The 18,211-nt window shown below is 51.6% G+C and overlaps 7 protein-coding genes across 7 annotated transcripts; 3 read left to right on the top strand and 4 right to left on the bottom strand.

Moving 5' to 3' along the window:
* Positions 1 to 445: 445 nt before the first annotated feature.
* Positions 446 to 2,887, top strand: pmt4 (dolichyl-phosphate-mannose-protein mannosyltransferase; the record flags this gene model as incomplete). Its single annotated transcript, XM_041700553.1, has 3 exons — positions 446 to 679; positions 745 to 2,389; positions 2,442 to 2,887. 3 exons carry the CDS (start codon positions 446 to 448, stop codon positions 2,885 to 2,887), a joined length of 2,325 nt encoding a protein of 774 aa, XP_041553526.1.
* A 459-nt stretch (positions 2,888 to 3,346) lies between these two features.
* APUU_21763S (pirin family protein) lies at positions 3,347 to 4,456 on the bottom strand (the record flags this gene model as incomplete). Its single annotated transcript, XM_041700551.1, has 1 exon — positions 3,347 to 4,456. The coding sequence occupies one exon, from the start codon at positions 4,454 to 4,456 to the stop codon at positions 3,347 to 3,349; it is 1,110 nt and encodes a 369-aa protein (XP_041553525.1).
* A 764-nt stretch (positions 4,457 to 5,220) lies between these two features.
* Positions 5,221 to 6,849, top strand: YOS9 (PRKCSH domain-containing protein; the record flags this gene model as incomplete). The annotated part of the gene is made up of 2 exons (XM_041700550.1): positions 5,221 to 5,334; positions 5,395 to 6,849. The coding sequence occupies 2 exons, from the start codon at positions 5,221 to 5,223 to the stop codon at positions 6,847 to 6,849; spliced, it is 1,569 nt and encodes a 522-aa protein (XP_041553524.1).
* Positions 6,850 to 7,569: 720 nt separating this feature from the next.
* Positions 7,570 to 11,172, top strand: SLA1 (cytoskeletal protein-binding protein SLA1; the record flags this gene model as incomplete). The annotated part of the gene is made up of 5 exons (XM_041700549.1): positions 7,570 to 7,767; positions 7,948 to 9,294; positions 9,349 to 9,385; positions 9,436 to 11,094; positions 11,147 to 11,172. The coding sequence occupies 5 exons, from the start codon at positions 7,570 to 7,572 to the stop codon at positions 11,170 to 11,172; spliced, it is 3,267 nt and encodes a 1,088-aa protein (XP_041553523.1).
* A 1,330-nt stretch (positions 11,173 to 12,502) lies between these two features.
* Positions 12,503 to 14,710, bottom strand: APUU_21760S (putative C6 transcription factor; the record flags this gene model as incomplete). Its single annotated transcript, XM_041700548.1, has 1 exon — positions 12,503 to 14,710. The coding sequence occupies one exon, from the start codon at positions 14,708 to 14,710 to the stop codon at positions 12,503 to 12,505; it is 2,208 nt and encodes a 735-aa protein (XP_041553522.1).
* Positions 14,711 to 14,826: 116 nt separating this feature from the next.
* APUU_21759S (uncharacterized protein) lies at positions 14,827 to 15,120 on the bottom strand (the record flags this gene model as incomplete). The annotated part of the gene is made up of 2 exons (XM_041700547.1): positions 14,827 to 15,035; positions 15,084 to 15,120. 2 exons carry the CDS (start codon positions 15,118 to 15,120, stop codon positions 14,827 to 14,829), a joined length of 246 nt encoding a protein of 81 aa, XP_041553521.1.
* An 86-nt stretch (positions 15,121 to 15,206) lies between these two features.
* Positions 15,207 to 16,409, bottom strand: APUU_21758S (phosphosulfolactate synthase; the record flags this gene model as incomplete). Its single annotated transcript, XM_041700546.1, has 5 exons — positions 15,207 to 15,702; positions 15,758 to 15,840; positions 15,897 to 16,014; positions 16,072 to 16,109; positions 16,167 to 16,409. The coding sequence occupies 5 exons, from the start codon at positions 16,407 to 16,409 to the stop codon at positions 15,207 to 15,209; spliced, it is 978 nt and encodes a 325-aa protein (XP_041553520.1).
* Positions 16,410 to 18,211: the final 1,802 nt, after the last annotated feature.

The following is an 18,211-nucleotide window of genomic DNA, read 5'->3' as shown; positions in this document are numbered from 1 at the left end:
AGCTTTCATATTCTGTCATCAATTTGCAATTGGCATAGTCCAGGTAGAGTATATTATTTCCAGATGAAATGAAACATACAAATTTGAGCTTTTTTGTTTGAAAATGTAGTAACCTAGCCAGTAAGCCCCTGAGTTTCGGGAATTACGTAGTCGGTAGATTCACTTGAAGCTCATGTTTGGCCCGAACTCAAAAGGAAGTGAGTGAGTGGCCTTTACTTGTTCCGTTCCGGGTCCGCGATGAAGACACGCAATCCAGACCATTGCCAACCTCAAGAACACCGCAATTCGATTATGCCGGTTTATTGAACCATTTTGTAGCTTATATTTTGAACTGTGAGCTTGTGCTGTCCTGAGCCCTTCGCGCTGTCCTCGGCCATTGCTAACTCCTTGCGCTCGCAGTTCTATTCGTACTTTCCTTGATCCCTGTTGTTTTGGCTTGGTGATTATGTCTTCCTCGCCCTCTCTTCGGAAGAGGGGCGGCAAGAAGGAGGACTCTCCGGCAACCTTCGACCACTCTTTTGCTCCTTCGTCCTCTCAATTGAGGGCAGCGCCGCCTCGCTCGTCAGAATGGGACTATCGGCTGGCCATTACCATTCTGACCGTGCTGGCTTTCATCACTCGATTCTACAAGATTTCCTACCCCGACCAGGTTGTTTTTGACGAGGTGCATTTTGGAAAGGTATTTACACCCGTGTACTTGCAGAGAAGGGGGGCTTATAACTGACATGCTCGCCTGCTCATTAGTTCGCTTCCTACTATCTACGACGTACCTACTTTTTCGACGTTCACCCCCCGTTTGCCAAACTCCTGCTCGCATTTACCGGGTGGTTGGTCGGCTATGACGGCCACTATCTGTTCGAAAACATTGGCGAATCGTACATTGATAACAAGGTCCCTTATGTTGCTCTCCGCGCCATGCCCGCCATTCTCGGCGCCCTCACAATCCCCGTGGTGTTTCTGATTATGTGGGAGTCTGGATACTCGCTTCCGGCCTGTGTCCTAGCTTCGGGGCTTGTCCTGTTTGATAACGCCCACATTGGCGAAGACCGACTGATCCTGTTGGACTCCACTCTAGTCATCACGATGGCTCTGAGTATCCTGTGCTACGTTCGGTTCTACAAACTGCGCCATGAGGCCTTCGGACGGAAATGGTGGAAGTGGCTTCTTCTGACTGGTGTCTCGCTGAGCTGCGTTATTTCAACCAAGTACGTCGGTGTCTTCACTTTCGTCACCATCGGTGCGGCTGTGTTGGTTGACCTGTGGAACTTGCTGGACATCCGACGACCCGGCGGCGCTCTTAGTATGGTCGAATGGAGCAAGCACTTTGCAGCCCGCTTCGTCTCCCTCGTCGTTATTCCATTCTTCTTCTATCTATTCTGGTTCCAGGTCCACTTCGCCATTCTCACACACTCTGGCCCTGGTGATGATTTCATGACACCTGCTTTCCAGGAAACGCTGAGTGACAATGCCTTGTCTGCGCAATCTGTTAGTATTGAATACTTTGACACGATTTCCATGCGACACAAAGATACGAAGGTTTTCTTACACAGTCACCCGGACACGTACCCACTGCGCTACGACGATGGACGTATCTCCAGCCAGGGCCAGCAAGTGACTGGGTACCCTTACAATGATACCAACAACCACTGGCAAATCATCCCCACTGTTCCGTTGGATGCAAGTGACGAGAAGAGCAAGAAGGTACGCAATGGCGATGTTGTCCAACTTCGTCACGTGGCTACCGATACCATTCTCCTCACTCACGACGTCGCATCGCCTTATTACCCTACGAACCAAGAGTTCACCACCGTTTCTCACGAGCTCGCCGATGACAAGAGACATAACGACACGCTATTCGAAATTAAGGTTGAACATGGCAAGTCTAAACAGGAATTCAGGACACTTGCTAGCCAATTTAAATTGGTCCATGTGCCAACCAAGGTCGCTATGTGGACTCACACATCTCCGTTGCCTGATTGGGGTTTCAAGCAAGCCGAGATCAACGGCAATAAGAATGTTCTTCAAGGCAGCAACATCTGGTTTGTGGAGACTGTTGAGTCCTTGGAAGAGGATAGTCCCCGCCTCAATAAGGAAGAGCGCAAGGTTAAGCATATGCCCTTCTGGAGGAAGTACATTGAACTGCAGCGAGCTATGTTTTTCCACAACAATGCGCTGACTAGCAGCCACCCCTACGCGAGCGAGCCGTTCCAATGGCCGTTCCTTCTGCGTGGTGTCAGCTTCTGGACCAAGAACGACACTCGCGAGCAGATCTATTTCCTCGGCAATCCAGTTGGATGGTGGATTTCTAGCAGTCTTCTAGCTGTGTTTGCCGGCGTTATTGGTGCTGATCAGCTTTCACTTCGTCGTGGAGTGGATGCTGTTGAAGAGAGTGAGTTGATATACCTCGAGCCGCTCCGTTTATACAATACTAATCTTTCTAGTTTGGGGCACCGGCTCTCGTTCGCGCCTATATAACAGCACCGGTTTCTTGTTTTTGTGCTGGGCCGCCCATTATTTCCCCTTCTGGTTGATGGGTCGCCAACGTTTCCTGCATCATTATCTGCCCGCGCATGTTGCATCGGCTCTTGTGACAGGCGCGCTGATTGAATTCATTTTCAACATCCAGCCGATTTCGGTACCGGCGACAGTACCAATAGCTGCAGACGACCCGACGGGCAAGGCGAAGATCAGGCGTTTCGTCACTGCGAGAGAGCGCATGGGCTTGAATTCCGTCCTTGCCGGTTGGATTGCGACCTTGACGATTTTGGCCGCTACCATCTGGGGATTCTGGTTCTTCGCACCCTTGACCTACGGAACTCCCGGTCTAGATGTGGCCGGAGTGAACGCACGTAAATGGCTTGGCTATGACTTGCACTTTGCGAAATAGGTGCATCTTGTAACACCCCGTTAACCCGGCATTTGACGCTTTGTAAACTCAGTGTTCGCAATCGGGGAACACACTCGCCCCGAGTGTTGGCCAATCTAATATTGGGTCGTATTGCAACTGCCAGGGCAGGGCTGTACGGCGTCTGGAGTCACTGCTGGAAATGGCTTCATCTTCCAGTTTTGGATATTTGTCATTGGTAGTGAACCTTCCCTCTCTAGTCTACTTTTTCTTATCTTGTAACTGATATAGCGCACTGCAATGTGGAATTTCTTGTATTATCTACTAATCAAAGAATGATCTACGAATAAAAGGCCCGCATTAGATTTGAAAGAAAAAAGTTTCATAACCTGTACTGAACATTTTATACAAAATTCAAAGCTAAAGGCTAACGATAAGGAGTATCTATATACAAACAATCATGGACACTATAACCATAATAACTGGATAATAAGACGGAGACTAGTGACCCGCCATCCGCTTCCCAATCTCGCTCGCCCATCCGCGGACTTTCTCGAATCCATTCGAACCAGTCTGGTAATCAAGCATAGCTTGGTAAACCTCCTCCTGACTCGTCAACACAAATGGTCCATATTGCACAACCTTCTGGTCCAGCGGCTGCCCAGCAACAAGGATAATCCTCGACTCCTCCTCGGCATTATCCGGCACCGAAACCTCGACATAATCTCCTGCCTGGTCGAAAACAACATTATGGAACTGCTTTACCAGCTGCGTCGAGTCCCGCGACCCAAACACTGTGTTGCCCGATAACGTATAAGCAAACGCATTCCACCCAACCGGGAGCACTTGTGAGATCCGGCCACCAGGCTTAATAGTCATATCAAGGAGCCAAACAGGGGTATATGCCAAATCGCGAACGGAGTCAACACCATGGCTCTGGCCCGAAATAACCTTAACGGTAACACGGCCCTGGTCGACATTCGCAACAGGGATCTCGCTGGCCCTCAGATCGCGGTACCGCGGCTCGCACATCTTCAGCGTCTTGGGTAGATCAACCCACAACTGCATGCCGACATTGGGACTGCCGTCGGGGTTCTCGTGCGGCATTTCCGCGTGCATGATTCCCTTGCCGGCCGTCATGAACTGCAGGTCGCCGGGCCCAATGGTCCCCTTGTTCCCTGCGAAATCTTCATGGTCGACGCCGCCTGAGAGCAGGTAGGTGATTGTTTCTTGCCCGCGGTGGGGGTGGTCCGGGAAGCCGGCGCCCTTGCCAATGGTGAAGTGGTCGAGCATGAGGAAGGGCGAGAAATTGCGGAGCTTTGCAGTGCCGATTGAGCGGCGAACGCGCGCGCCTGCGCCTTCGGCTTGCTCAACTGCGAGGAAGGCAGTGCGGATTGTGCGGGGCACGGACATTTTGAGGGTGATAGGGTCGGTAGGAATAGTTGGTGGAATGGGTTCTTTGGCAGTTGCCGTAGTGTAGTAGGCTTGTAGTCGCGAAGTGAAGTCTTTTAGAAGGTCAAAGTCGACACGGATATTCAAGTCTGGATTGAACTTGAGAGCAGTGAAGACAATTGTTGCGATGCCAACAAAAATGGAACAGAGCAATTTCATCGGCTTCGAATGTGGCTATTTATACTTTTGCTTGAGGGGGGTAGGAACGTGGTGGAAGATCCTCGACAGAACTACGAGGGGCATTTAGTCACTTTATATAATTCTAGAATAAGCATCCCTCCCCCCCCTCTGCGGGTTTGGCTCCATCTAAGCTGCTAAGCCGTTCGATCTCTCCCATGATTGCGGGAGATCTTGCTGAGTGACCATTAGTTAAGCTTGATTTACGGATCCGTGGCCCAAAGCGGAAATAGCGAGGCTCTGACAAAGATTCCTGTCAGCGGCGCCAAGACCTGGGATTCCACTGGGGGGTTTTGCATTTGCAAGCATGAATCATTTGCAAGCATGAATCATTTGCACTATGAGCCACGGTTGGATAACATAAGAAGGAATGATTATTTGCTTTTCTAATCAATTATACATTAAATGATAAGCCCATTTACAACTTCTCTTGATTTCTCATTGCAGACCCGCTTGGTGCGGAATTGCAGTCCCTGAGAGGCGCTATCTCGATATGGAAAGATGAAGATAGCGAGTGGCACGTGCTGATAAGATCAACCTCACAGCTGTCATCAACATTCAACATCTTGCTTGGCTGCCCTTTTCCTCTCAGAAATAGCTAGAATTTATTCAATTTTTCTAATATCAAGCCATTTTCTACTTGACGACTGTCGTCACTTAGGGAATTCCCCACCGTGGGTAAACTGGCCATATCTCTCGCGCAAATCGCTACCCTGGGGATATCGAGACCATACACTCCGCTCCAAATGCGCAGCCAGTCGAGATTAATAGCCTCCCTGCTTGTGCTAACATGTGCAAGTTCTGGCGCATGGGCAAACAGAAAGTTCAATATCAATGATGATTTACTAGCCTTCCCTCAGGTGAATAATCATTCGCTGTCAAACCCCCTTGTCTCCCGTACTAACCATGCACACTTGTAGTTCCGACTCCATTTCCCTGACGGCTACATTCTCGATTCTCAAGCGCGCGCCTTCTTAGAGCAAACACCGCATAGCGGCTCCTTGGCCGCTGGCAAGAGAGACACCCACGAACAAGCCCCGTTAAAGGACGAAACTTACGATCCGATACGGGATGCTTCTACTGAAGATGCTGTCAAGCTTTCCTACGAGGAGTTGGTTCTCGAAGATCAGCGATATCTCTGCCAGATCCCCGTGGTAGAAGACGGCGATGGCAATCAAACGAAGCCCGAAGTCAATGAAGACGAAGAGCGAAAGGAACTCGCGCGTGCAACAGACCGTGGCCTGGAACTTCTCCGGGAGATGGAGGGTCGGTGCCTTTACTACATCTCGGGCTGGTGGTCATACTCGTTCTGCTACAAGAACCAAGTCAAGCAATTCCATGCGCTTCCATCTGGTGCGGGTATCCCTAATTACCCACCCATTGAGGACCACGCCACACACTCGTTCATACTGGGTAGATTCCCGCGTGAAGGTGCCCAGGACGATAAAGAAAGTGATGCTAAATCCGGAAAGACGACCACGGACCTGGCGGAGTTACAGACAAGAGGAGGTTCACGCTACCTAGTTCAACATCTCGACAGCGGCGACCAGTGCGATCTCACGGGAAGGGACCGGAAGATCGAAGTTCAATTCCACTGTAACCCGCAGTCGACAGACCGTATTGCCTGGATAAAGGAACTTCACACCTGCTCATATTTGATGCTTATATATACGCCCCGTCTATGCAACGACGTTGCCTTTCTACCACCCGAACAAGAGGAAGTTCACACTATCGAGTGCCGTGAGATTATCACTCCAGATGAGGTCCCAGACTGGGAAGCATTGCACGAGTACTACTTGTCTCAAAAACTGGTTGAATCCGCTGAAACGTTAGAATTTCCGGTGATTGGAGGGATTGAAGTTGGTGCCAAGCGGTTAGTCGGAACTGAGGGCAGGCAAATCGAAAAGGGCCGTGTGGCTTCCATTGGCGAGGAAAAGGTGGATGTGATTGCGAAACGCGTGAACGGCGAAGTGCAATTCCTGTCCAAGGAGGAACTAAAGAAGTTTGACCTGGACCCCGAGAAAGTTGAGTCGTTCAGGAAGAAACTAGAGGAATGGGCAAAGGGCAAGGATTGGACACTGGAGATCGTTACAGGCCACGGAGAGCGTTCCTCTCTCCGTGGGGTAATCGATACTGATGATGAGGAGGAGGATGAACGGAAAGATGGTGAGGGAGACAAGGGAGAGCTAGACAAGAAAAAGCAGGCGGGCGATACGAATACACAAGGCAACAAGGGACAGCGTGATGGTCACCAGGAAGAGAAGGTGGCAGGGCACGAGCAGAAGGATGAGCGGGCACCAGAAAGTAGTGAAGAACCACCATCAGAGGAGGGAGACGTGGGTGGAAGCGAGGAGACTTTTAAGGATGAATTGTAAATAAGCCATCTATATGAATTGACGATTTTGTATGCTGCGTTGAACCTATGGACTCGATCAAGGGTTGCGTTGCGGTAGGCATAGACGTTGCAGATCCTGGACTCGTGGAGTGGAATCCAAATAGACTTCAACCAGCAGGTACAAGAGAACGTGCTCCCTGCACCTAGACAAAGCTTTAATCATCAATGCGTCCCGGCAGCGTGAGAGTTGGCTCGTGTTGTTGTGAGCCCCTCCGAGTCCGAGTGACTTCAGGCCGGAGACGACGACTTATCCACAGCAACAAATACCATTCCCCCCTCAGCCCCAACGATCGGCAATCCTCCCATCTTCTCACTTAATTCCACAACAGTCCGCCCATCCCGTCTTCTTCGTCCCTCTGCGGATTTGTTCAAACTCCCAAGTCTGTACCCCGGATTTGTTCCGTTCCAGCCTGATCCATGAGTTGGGAGCTGCCAAGCCTCGCCCACTCTGAGACTCTTGCGCGGACTCGTCCCCGACTGACTACCTACTATTACAGCGACCCGACCGTCCAGTTACATCCCAATCAACCACCGGCTCTCTTCCCTCACCTTCCCCCTTTCCTAGCTCAAGACCAGAAGACTCCCGTCCTGACGCCGGACTCTTTCTCGCTGCCGCAGCAGCCGGACCGCTCTCCTTCCGCCTCTGCCCATTCTCCCGATCAGCACACGCGGCCCGTCGTCCGGTTGACCTGCGAACACCATGGGTTTCATCGGTGTCTATACCTCCATCTACGACTACCACCCGCAAGCGCAGGGCGAATTAGAGCTGCGTGAAGGCGATTTACTTTACATTCTCGAGAAAAGCGATGAGGACGATTGGTGGAGAGCTAAAAAGAAGGCGGACCGGGACGATGAAGATGAGCCCGAGGGTCTAGTGCCTAATAACTACGTCGAGCAGGTAAGAGCACCATTCCGAGTTCTCTTGAGGTCTAAAAATGGGAAGAACTATCTGCAATGGCAACATGTGCCTTGAATGAAGCTCCTTGGAAATCTCTCCACCTCTCAGGGGTTCATTAGGATGCGATGACGTCCCAGCCACTGCAACGCAAAAGCTAACAGAACACTGACGAACTAACAGGCCAACCCAATTCACACTGCGAAAGCGCTCTATGATTATACACGCCAGACAGATGAAGAGGTATCTTTCTCAGAGGATGCGAGCTTGGATGTTTACGACATCTCGGACCCGGACTGGACCCTGGTTGGAGTCAATACAGATTTCGGATTCGCTCCGTCAAATTACATTGAGATCACTGAGGATTCTGTAAACCATGCGGCATATAATCAGGCGCCTGCGTCACCGGAACCTCCCTCTCCCGCCGTTGCTGCTCCAGTCCCCGAACCAGCAACCCCTAGCCTTCCGCAGCGCCCGGAGGCAGCGCCAACGGAAGAAGTCGGCGGCGCACCTGTCTCGAGATCTCCCACCGAGGCCGCCCAAAATCCCGCTGCTGCGGCAATAGCCAGTATTCTTCACGAGCAACATGGGGCTCCAGGGTCGGATAGGGATATTCCCCCGCCCCCACAACCCCCGCGGCCCTCCGAACCCCAAGTGGCCCGCGAACCTTCACCCCCGGCTCCCAAACTGCCTCGAAGACCTCCCTCAGAGCAGTTGGCCTCTCCGGTTCATCTTGACTCGCCCGCGCCCGAGCTCTCACCTGTTCCCAATCCCAGACATGCTTCGTTACGAGAAGGTGACGGTGGGCCCCGGGAATCGCCCCCGTATAACCGGGTTGGACGGACAGCACCGCGTTCTCCATCCGGATATCATATGTACAATATCAACGAAATGGTTGAGGTTATGGGTAAAAGGAAGAAGATGCCCACGACGCTGGGAATCAACATTGCCACAGGGACTATTTTCATCTCGCCGGAGGACGAGGGGGAAGTGCAGGAGTGGACTGCCGAAAAGCTTACCCATTACTCAATTGAAGGAAAGCACGTCTTTATCGATCTCGTTCGTCCTAGCAAGAGTGTGGACTTCCATGCCGGAGCCAAGGACACGGCGCGCGAGATCGCCTCGGCGCTAGGTGAGATTTCTGGAGCTTTCCGTGCAGAGGGCTTACGGGAAGTTATTGAGGCCGGCGCTGGGGGTGGTGGCGCACAGAAGAAAGGAAATATCCTATATGAATTCATGGCGCAAGGTGACGATGAGGTCACAGTTGATGTGGGCGATGAAGTGGTCATCGTAGATGACTCCAAGTCCGACGAATGGTGGATGGTCCGACGCATCAAGAACGGTAAGGAGGGTGTAGTTCCAAGTAGCTACGTGGAAATCAGTGGGTTTGTTACACCGGCGCCTCCGGCCGCAACGGCTGTTGAATCTGGATTGTCGGCCGTGGAGAGGAACAGGCTTGAAGAGGCACGTCTGGCTAAAGAGGCCACTCGAAAATCCGTATCGGAAACGGCTGAACCGCGAAGCCCACAGGTATAACCGTCGTTCCACCAAATTACAGAGAGACGCTAACAGGATATAATGTAGCATCACAAGAGAGACAGCAAGAGTAGCCAGAGGTCCAGTAAGTATATGCAGTTGATGTCCCTTATCACTGTTCTAACTATCATTTAGAGCCTGACCCGGCAAAGGTGAGGACGTGGATTGACCGGTCCAAGGCGTTCACCGTGGAGGCCCAGTTCATTGGCTTGCAGGATGGCAAAATCCATCTGCACAAGACGAACGGAATCAAAATTGCGGTCCCAATTCCGAAAATGTCTTCCGAGGACTTGGAGTATGTCGAAAAAGTTACCGGTATCTCGCTCGACGAAGACAAACCGTTGTCCGACCTTCGGCGCCAGCCTCGAGACAAGGCGCGGAGCGAAGGGAAATCTGGCGCTACTTTCCAACAGTCTGACTATGATTGGTTCGATTTCTTTCTCAAGGCTGGTGTTGGCGTTCATCAATGTGAACGATACGCGCAAAACTTTGCGAAAGATTCGATGGATGAAAGTGTTCTCCCTGATATCAGTCCGGAAACTTTGCGCACGTTGGGCCTAAAAGAAGGCGATATTTTACGAGTTATGAAGTACTTGGATGGCATGTTTGGGCGGACCGGCCGCAAGGGGAAGCCGCTCAATGTCAGCTTTGGTGGGGAGGAGGTCATGGGCAATGGCGAGGATTCTGGAAGTCTCTTTGCCGGGCCCGGTGGAACGCTGCGCAACAACACTCGGAAGGGTCGGCCAGCGCCCCCGCTTCAGACAAATGATGTGGTTGATCCGAAGGTGTTTGAGCAGAAGGATGGCATAAAGCCAGCGGAAGCCAAGACTGGTACTCCTCCACCGGCGGCTGCCGCTGCTGAGAAACCTGTCCAAAAGGGCTTCGATGACGATGCATGGGAAGTAAAGACTCCGACGCAAACGTCAGCTCCGGCAGCAAGCTCACAGCCTCCCGCTGCGACTAACCAAGCACCAACTGCAGCCATGGCGGATTTATCGCTGCTTCAAGCACCTCTTCAACCGACTCCCACGCAGTCGGCTCCCGCTCCTGCTCAGTCACCCCCAGCAGCGCAGCCTATCCAAGCTCAGCCGACTGCAGTGCCTGTTCAGTCGCAGCCAACAGGAGCCTCGCCAGGCTTTTTTCAACAACTTGCCCAGGTTCCGCAACAGTCCAGACAACGCCCACAAGCTCCTCAGGCCATGGGTCAAAACTCTCTTATACCACCGCCGCCCCAACGGCCGCTCTCTGCGCCTCAGAACATGCCTCAGCAACAACCCTTTGGCCTTCCTCAGCTACAACCGCAGCTGACAGGCTTGCCTCAGCAAGGTCAACAAATGACGGGCGCTGGATTCCAGCAGCCGTTCCAGCCACAGCAAACCGGGTTCATTGCTCCAAACCAATTTCAGAACGGACTTATGCCGCAGCCTACAGGCTTCCAGCCCCAGTCGCAATTCGGGATTCAGCAGCAGCAGCAGACTGGTTTCCAGGGTCTCGCCCCACAACAAACGGGTTTCGGTGGTTTCCAAGCCTCACCTCAACAACCAATGCAAACTGGCATCAACTCTATTCTCCCCCCTGCCTTGCAGCCTCAACCCACTGGTATGAATGGCTCAGGGTCCATGGCCTATTCTCCATCCCCTCCCCCGATACCGCCCATCCCCCAGCAACCCACAGCTATGCCTTTACAGGCACAGAAGACTGGTCCAGCGCCCCCAATCCGATTTGGTGTCAAGCCTGATGCTCCCAAGAAGCTTACTCCACAGCCGACAGGAAAAGCAAACCTCTCACAAGCTAGTAAGTCCACGTCCTTGCCCCCTGAGCGCTGCTGGTTATCTAACTGGCGTAGCTCCCACGAATCCGTTCGGCTTTTAGAGAAAGCAGACGTGTACATAGGATTTTCAACTTCGCAGCACATGACCTTTTCATCATACATTATCCTTTGCTCATTCTGCTGGCGGGATTGCAAGCGTGATCCTCCCTAATCCTCTTTCCTCACATAAGCACTATGATACATGCAGCGATCTAGGCATGGCCTCTCCCATCTATCCACGCAGCAAAGCCTCAGTATTTTGTTCCGTGGCGCACCTTCAGCGAACTAGACTTCGATATCCATTTTCTTTTCCCTCCGCCTTTCCCTTACCCTTTCCCCTCTGGATTGGACTGAACTCTGCGTAATTTTGGAAGACTACGTCTAACGCTCTCCCTATTTCCTTTAGTCTTGCTTTTTGTTCTTTGGTCTGCCAGCATCTTGAGACGCTGCATTACGCTGCATTGACCAGTCATGTCTAGCATCATCTTTACCCTTATTCAAGCTGTGTCGCCTTGTGGTTTTTATTGTTGCCATTCACCCCGCGTCTTGACTGGGTGTTTGTACGTATTACCTGGCTGTAGCAGCTAGTGCTATCCTCTATGTCACTATCTAATGTTGAGTTGTATTGGTTCAAACTGTGAAATCACAATAACAAGAATAACGTACTGTGGGATCTAGCAAGGTTTGCCATAGGACAGGTGTGAGACTTGGCGTGGTTAGGATTCTGGCGAGCCTCACCGGCGACAATGCTGAAATTGAACACCCAAGTTTCCTCTGTGTTTTTCGGAATCCATATTTTATCGGCGGTTTAGGGAGTAAATGATAGATGTTCTTTCAAAGGTTGGCATGGCGGTCGAAGCTGGGGAGAACGGCTCTTGTCCCCCAACTACGGGCTTGCTCTTTCATCTACTATACTACAGACAGAATTGCTTACTATGTGTAGTACTAGGATATGCCGGTGGTTCTAATGGCTCGTTTATTTACCAGCTCTTTATAGAGGCTGAATATACGTCTACCTATATACATCCAGATACTATATAAGTACAAAGGTTATGGCGGCCAACCAATCCCACACTTTTGAATCACCCCCAGGCGACTAACTCATCCATCAGGCACGCTCCCCACCTCGAACACCAACCGGCAACCATATTGTGAGTGGCTCTTAACCGGTGGTTGGTGTGTATGTTGGGGTTCCGGGACCGAAGATGTTTGCTGAGAAGGCCTGAGGACTCGCGGAGACGTTGTTGGAGTGCGGTTTGTGGAGGCAGAGGAGCAGGATCCTTGCTGCTTCGATTGTTGATCACATATGCAATTCGAAATTATGCTTCTCTCAAGCGGGTTTTACGTTGGGCCCAATTGCTAATAGAAAAGTTGAATGGACTGAAGGCCACCTCATGTGTCATCCCAAAGTCCAAATACCGGAAGATCCTCGGCCATGTAAAGAAGGCCATTGTCTGACAAGATCATATCAGAAAGCGGCGTCTGACCTCCAGGCTCTGCCCTCATACCAGATGGCATGGTGCCGCCGGGTGAAAACCCAATTGGTATGCCCGTAGTTGTTAATGTAGAGATCGCAGAGTCATACGGGAGTCCCCCTGTTGTGGCGGCGCCACATAGAGTATCCCAAATGTTGTTGTCTTGGGGTGCAAGTGCTGGTAACTCGGGAGGCTGCGACGGCGCAGGGTTCGCTGGTGGGAGCTTATCCGGAGATAAAGGAGATGTCGCGGTAGGTTCACCGGGCCGACTTATGGGAATACTATCCATTGCTAAAGACGGGTCACTTGCAGGCCCTACTTGGCCAAAGAGCTGATCGACTTGTCGGCTGCGCTGTTCCATCCATTGCCGATTTCGTCGGCTAACGTACTCGGCCACTGCAGCTCGGAGGTACTTCACAATCTGGAGAAAGCGACAGGCGTGCGGATCGTATGGTACAAAGAGTCCGAGAAATTTTTCCGCTTTATTCATACCTTCTTCGAGTGGGAGAAAATTGTCGTAATCGGCGAAAAAAGCGGCCCCCAGGACCACTGCTGAGTTGAAGACAGAGTTTATTAGAAAAGGTAGCCTGCGCGGTAAGTTTTCATATGCCGAAAGGCCGTCTACGATATCAAGGCCGCGCAACGCAGAGTAGACACAGGCATCGGCGAAAAGCGAGAGGCGGGATGTAGCATTCCTGGTCTCAGGGACCCCGGAAGTTTCTTTCTTGTTCCTCACATATTGTGACACCCAAAAGATGAGGAAAGGTCGTGTTAAAAGGATGATCGACCAGTAGTATGATCCAAACACGTGTGCGGCAGCCAAGTTCTCTTCCAGTGACTTGGAATCTAATCGTTCTGTTTGCACTTGTAGGAAAGCAGGTAAGTTCCTGACCCAAGTTCGATGTTGATTAGAGATATTCTCTGCGACATTAATTGATACGACCTGCCGCATATACACTTCGGTAAGAACTCGCTCAAAAATGCGACACAGAGATACAACGGTTGTAGATAGCTGTTCCCGTGGTAGGTGTGATTCTCGTCGGGAAATCTCATCCTCATGTAGGTCATAATCGAAATCCGACGTGGCAGGTGGGCGTCCCAATGAAGCGCTGAGGAATAGGTCCATCATACGAAGACTTTTCCACACTCGTTCCCTAGCCCGCCTTTCCCGCGTAGTAAACAGGGAGTTTGCGTCCTTGCGGTGGATTCCCACCGCATATGCAGCTCGTAAAGCGATGCCGAGGTTCATGAACGCACCATTCCGGCGACAAGCACCAAGCATGTACATGGAAATGAGAACATAGGACTGGATGGTATATAGACTGGGAGTCTCGGTGAAAGCCGAGAAGGCCAGTTGCCGGCCACTGACAAAATATTTCTCGGCCAGAGTTTGGTTCGTATCGGATACTTGCGCACCTATTGCGAGGACGAGATAAAAAATTGAGCTGACTGTATCTTCATCCCCTGTCGGATTTCCAATCCAATTTGCAAGTCGCGGATGAAACTCCTCGAGATCAAACAGGTCCAGCAACGGGCTAGTAGCCAAAACATACTGACGAGCGAGCCGCTGCGCCTCATCATTTCTCGGGGGTTCGATCAGCGGCCCGCTCTGCGTAGTCGAGCTGCTTTGGAAGGCCTCTAACATAGAATGGCGTGATGTATCCTCCGTGAATTCGCACCGCCCAATTGACAGCGAAACGATGCGACGGACGCTCTGCAGGAACGACAAGCTCGCGGAGTCCCCAATATACATAAACTTTCCTTGGCCATCTCGAAGCAATCGCGCAACCTTCGGAACAGGCGCCGCCCCATCCTTATCATCCCCGACGTCATGTTCTATGTTTGCGCTTGTGTCCTCGAGAGAATTGAGCAGATGGTCCATGGCCGTTCGCCGCTGCGGAGTGGGCACCAGGTGTTCGCTAAGTAGCATCGCTTCCTTGGGATCATTGCTGGGCCGAAGCAATCGGGCCGGCTTGTCCGAAAAATGGCACTCCGCTTCTTTGCGGCGCTGTACGCATATCGTACATGGCTGCTCCCCGTTACACTTCTGTTTCCTTCTCTTGCAACTGTCGCATGCTCGACGACACCGTAGGCGGGCCCCGGGTGCGGTGCTAGCTCGGGGCATACTGCGCGCGATTATTTAAACTCATAAAAAGGATCGGGTCAATTGTATCCGGATCAACCGCCCTTCGTCGAGAAGCTGCGCGGACGGCGGTCAATGCGGGGAGCCGGAGCAGCAATCTATCGATGGTCGAGGAAAAGGCCGATTCGGCTACCCGTGGGATATGTTGCTAACCATACCTTGCGGTATAGCAGTTGTATTATCTCGAATGGCGCATTTGAGGAGCACTGGACAACAAGGACAGGTGCAAGCTGTGTGTTGAAGTGTGGTGGAAGTGCTTCGGTTTCCCCAGACTGCGCGAGGACATCGGGCTTGGCGTCTGCCGAGTCTGGTAGGATCGGCACTAGACACCTCAGGCATGAAGCGGTCTACTAACCATTCAACACTCTACGATTACTTGCAAATATTCCCATCTTGATCATGAATTTGGCGTTCAATTTGCTATCATATCAGTAAATTACGGCTAAGTCTGGCACGAGCTAGAAATCATATTCCTCCATTACTCAGGCCGGAAAGACACCAGTCGTCCGAAAGTGTCCGCTGTGCCCCAGATACCATGGCGCAGACCCGACAACTGAACAATCTGACTATGGTCTACGAACAGGTTCACATCGATGCCAAACTCCCTCATGTACCAGGTATACACCTGGGGGTCTGCTGCCTCGAACATGACACGCTCAGGTGGGAGCTCTTTCATGATTTTCGACACCACGTCCGTTCTCCACGAGTTTACGTTCTCAGTGATGCCTTCGGACTCGATCATCAGGCGCTCCACGCCCGCGTTGAGGAATCTGTGTCCCAAGTTCACCAGTTTTCCAGGGTCGGAAGTGCCGAGTGACTCGAGTCCAGCAGCTGAGGTGTCGCCGCCGGCTCCGAATTGAATACCTAGCTCGGGTTTCGCTTTCAGCCCATATGAGTGAACTTTGTCGACAAGGCGGAGCCAGTCCTCTTCAGGGAATGATAGGAAGCCTGAAGAAAGCTCGATCACATCGAATCTGTACAATAGCGGGTTAAACTTGAACTGCCAGTGGGGTTGGTAATACGGCATACCCTAGGTCTTTGCATTTCGAGAGATATTTGTCAAACACCGCGTTCGGGTCTGGGTGTGTGAGAAGGTGTTCGGCCCATCCGCCCTGCATTAAGGTCAGTCAGGATCCGTCTCATCAGTTATGGAGTTGATTGCACTCACCGTTGACACATAGACATCATATTCATGTGCAAGATCAATCAACTCTCTGAGCGGCTTCTCTGGGAAGAGCGAGAAAGAACCCCCGGCGAATTTGAGCCCGTCGACATGTGTGCCCATCCTGTGAACCCCAGCATTAACTCTTAAGTTTCATTTCCATTTGGATACAAATACTTACGTCTCAAGAACATCGGCGAGGTATCTCTTGCCCATCACCTACAATAGCAAATCAACCTCTGCACCCAATGGCTAGGACTCATCTCTAGTACATACCGTGTAGTATGGTCCTCTGATCTCGGTCACTCCCTTAGTTCTGGGCTTCTTCGGTCGAGGGTTCGATCGCGCAAACCCAAAGCCATTGGCCTTATCTTGGAGCAGGATATTTGCATCTTGTGCAGCAGGGGCTGTGGTCGACAAGCTCCTAGACAATACCGGCGGCGCGGCGGCTTTCTGCAGTGCCGAGCCAAAGGCCCTTCTCGATGAAAGAGCGGCGGTTCGAGCTATTGGGGACATCATTGTGACCGTAGAGCTATAGTATGTCGGGATTTACAGATATCAAGGTTGGGTTACTTTAGTTGGTTGAAATCGCTGCAACAATTGAGTTTTGGTCAAATATTGATCTTAAAACTATGATACAGGTCGGCATGGGACGATGGCCAGCATATAAAGCAGAGTATGCCTTTACTTATGTGAGCGAGGGTTTCATCATATATACATCATCCATCCCCTATGGCGAGGCTTTCCAGTCGCTCCGAGGTCAGCCAACCCCTACTATGAAGTCAGATGAAGTCAAGGTGGTGTAGATTAGATGAACATGATGTCATCCCTAGGTAGCTTGGATCAGATAACTTGTTGCTCCTATCCCATATAAATCTGGAGGGTTAACACATGGATTCAGCTAGTATCACAGCAGTAATCAATCCCGCGAAAAGTTGGAGCTCACAATCCACGCAGGGTGAGCCATAAGCCAAGTTGGACCATGGATCTCGGAGGTTGGATTTATGCAAGTCATAAAATGGGTGCGAAGTAATAATGCACGGAGCCGTGCACGGCGATCTTCGGTAGTCGGAACCTGGCGATGGTCCGCTTACAAGCTAGTTTATTCATCCGTCCCCGAGCAAGCATACGTATGGTAAGTTGGTAACACGATACGCTCTGCTTGTTGGACTGGCGATCGGACACTGACAGACATCTTGTCGGGCACGGAGACTGCTATTTCCGGAGGTGAGTGGGCATTGGCAAGTGTCGCATTTGACACATCGAATAATTGCGATTTTCCAATAGTTATGCCTTAGTTATCATGCGTCTTACCCGACCCATAACAAACAACTCCACTGCGAAATTTCATTGCCTCGACTTCGTTATCGGCATCCTCAGAGCCAAGTTCCGCTTTTGAAAATTGGGTGGTGAGGTTTGGTCTCAGCTGTTACGCGATCTCTCGCACAAAGAGATCACATCGCGCTAAGCAAACGTCCATAGCGTGGGACGAAGGCCACGTCTCGGTACTCCAGAGCCCGAGCACTCCGACTCCGTTTCGGAGATGGTTCTATATTCACCTATCTGTAGCATATGCCTACTGGGTATGACGCTGCTATCTGCCCTGGAGTCTGGGTATCAAGGTATGCCCTAGGATACTTCTTCACGTGTCCTTGTGCTTGCTTTGGTCACGAGCGCAAGTATTGTGACTTCGATAGCGTAAAAGAGCTGTCCGCCAAGCGGGTGGCTTGTTCGCGCTCAAACGCAACAACCTTCATCGGTGGTTGAAAGCCACTGGTGGGCTTGGGCTTGACGTGGAGTTGGAGTTGGAGGCCAGGAGGGATCCGGGTGTAATGGCCGTACCAGCCTTATGGTCAATAATACCGCGCCAGGTGATAACCAACTTACCGTAGGGCTCCACGTCTCCACCCAGCCCGCACGACCTCCTGCCGCAATTGGTTCGTCGCGGATCTTGAATCTCAAGAGTCAAGAACGTAGTTGGAAGCTGGAAACCGGAGAGCCCAACGGAGTTAGGAACTTGTAGGCACACTACTCCTCCTGGTGCCCGCAATGAAGCCTACCTGGCCTGGTTATCGGGCTCTCCAAGTTGTAAAGTGTCTCAGAGCAGTCCGAACCTCTCCAAGGTGCTGCTTCGATGAGTACCTCTGGGTCTGCCTGGTCAACAAGTCAAGTGCCCAGACCTTGCTCAACTAGCAGGCTTGTCATTCCCCACTGAGGCCCGAGGGACAGCCCTGGCGCCTGGAGGCATTCGGCTCTGGAAGCAATTACAGTCTCTTCCTCCGGGACCCGACAGTTCCGGCTTTGTGTTTGGCAGCCCTGTT

This window comes from Aspergillus puulaauensis, chromosome 2 (assembly GCF_016861865.1).
Source record: "Aspergillus puulaauensis MK2 DNA, chromosome 2, nearly complete sequence".
NCBI classification, from domain to species: Eukaryota; Fungi; Ascomycota; class Eurotiomycetes; order Eurotiales; family Aspergillaceae; genus Aspergillus; species Aspergillus puulaauensis.
This window is presented reverse-complemented; position numbering and strand designations above follow the sequence as displayed.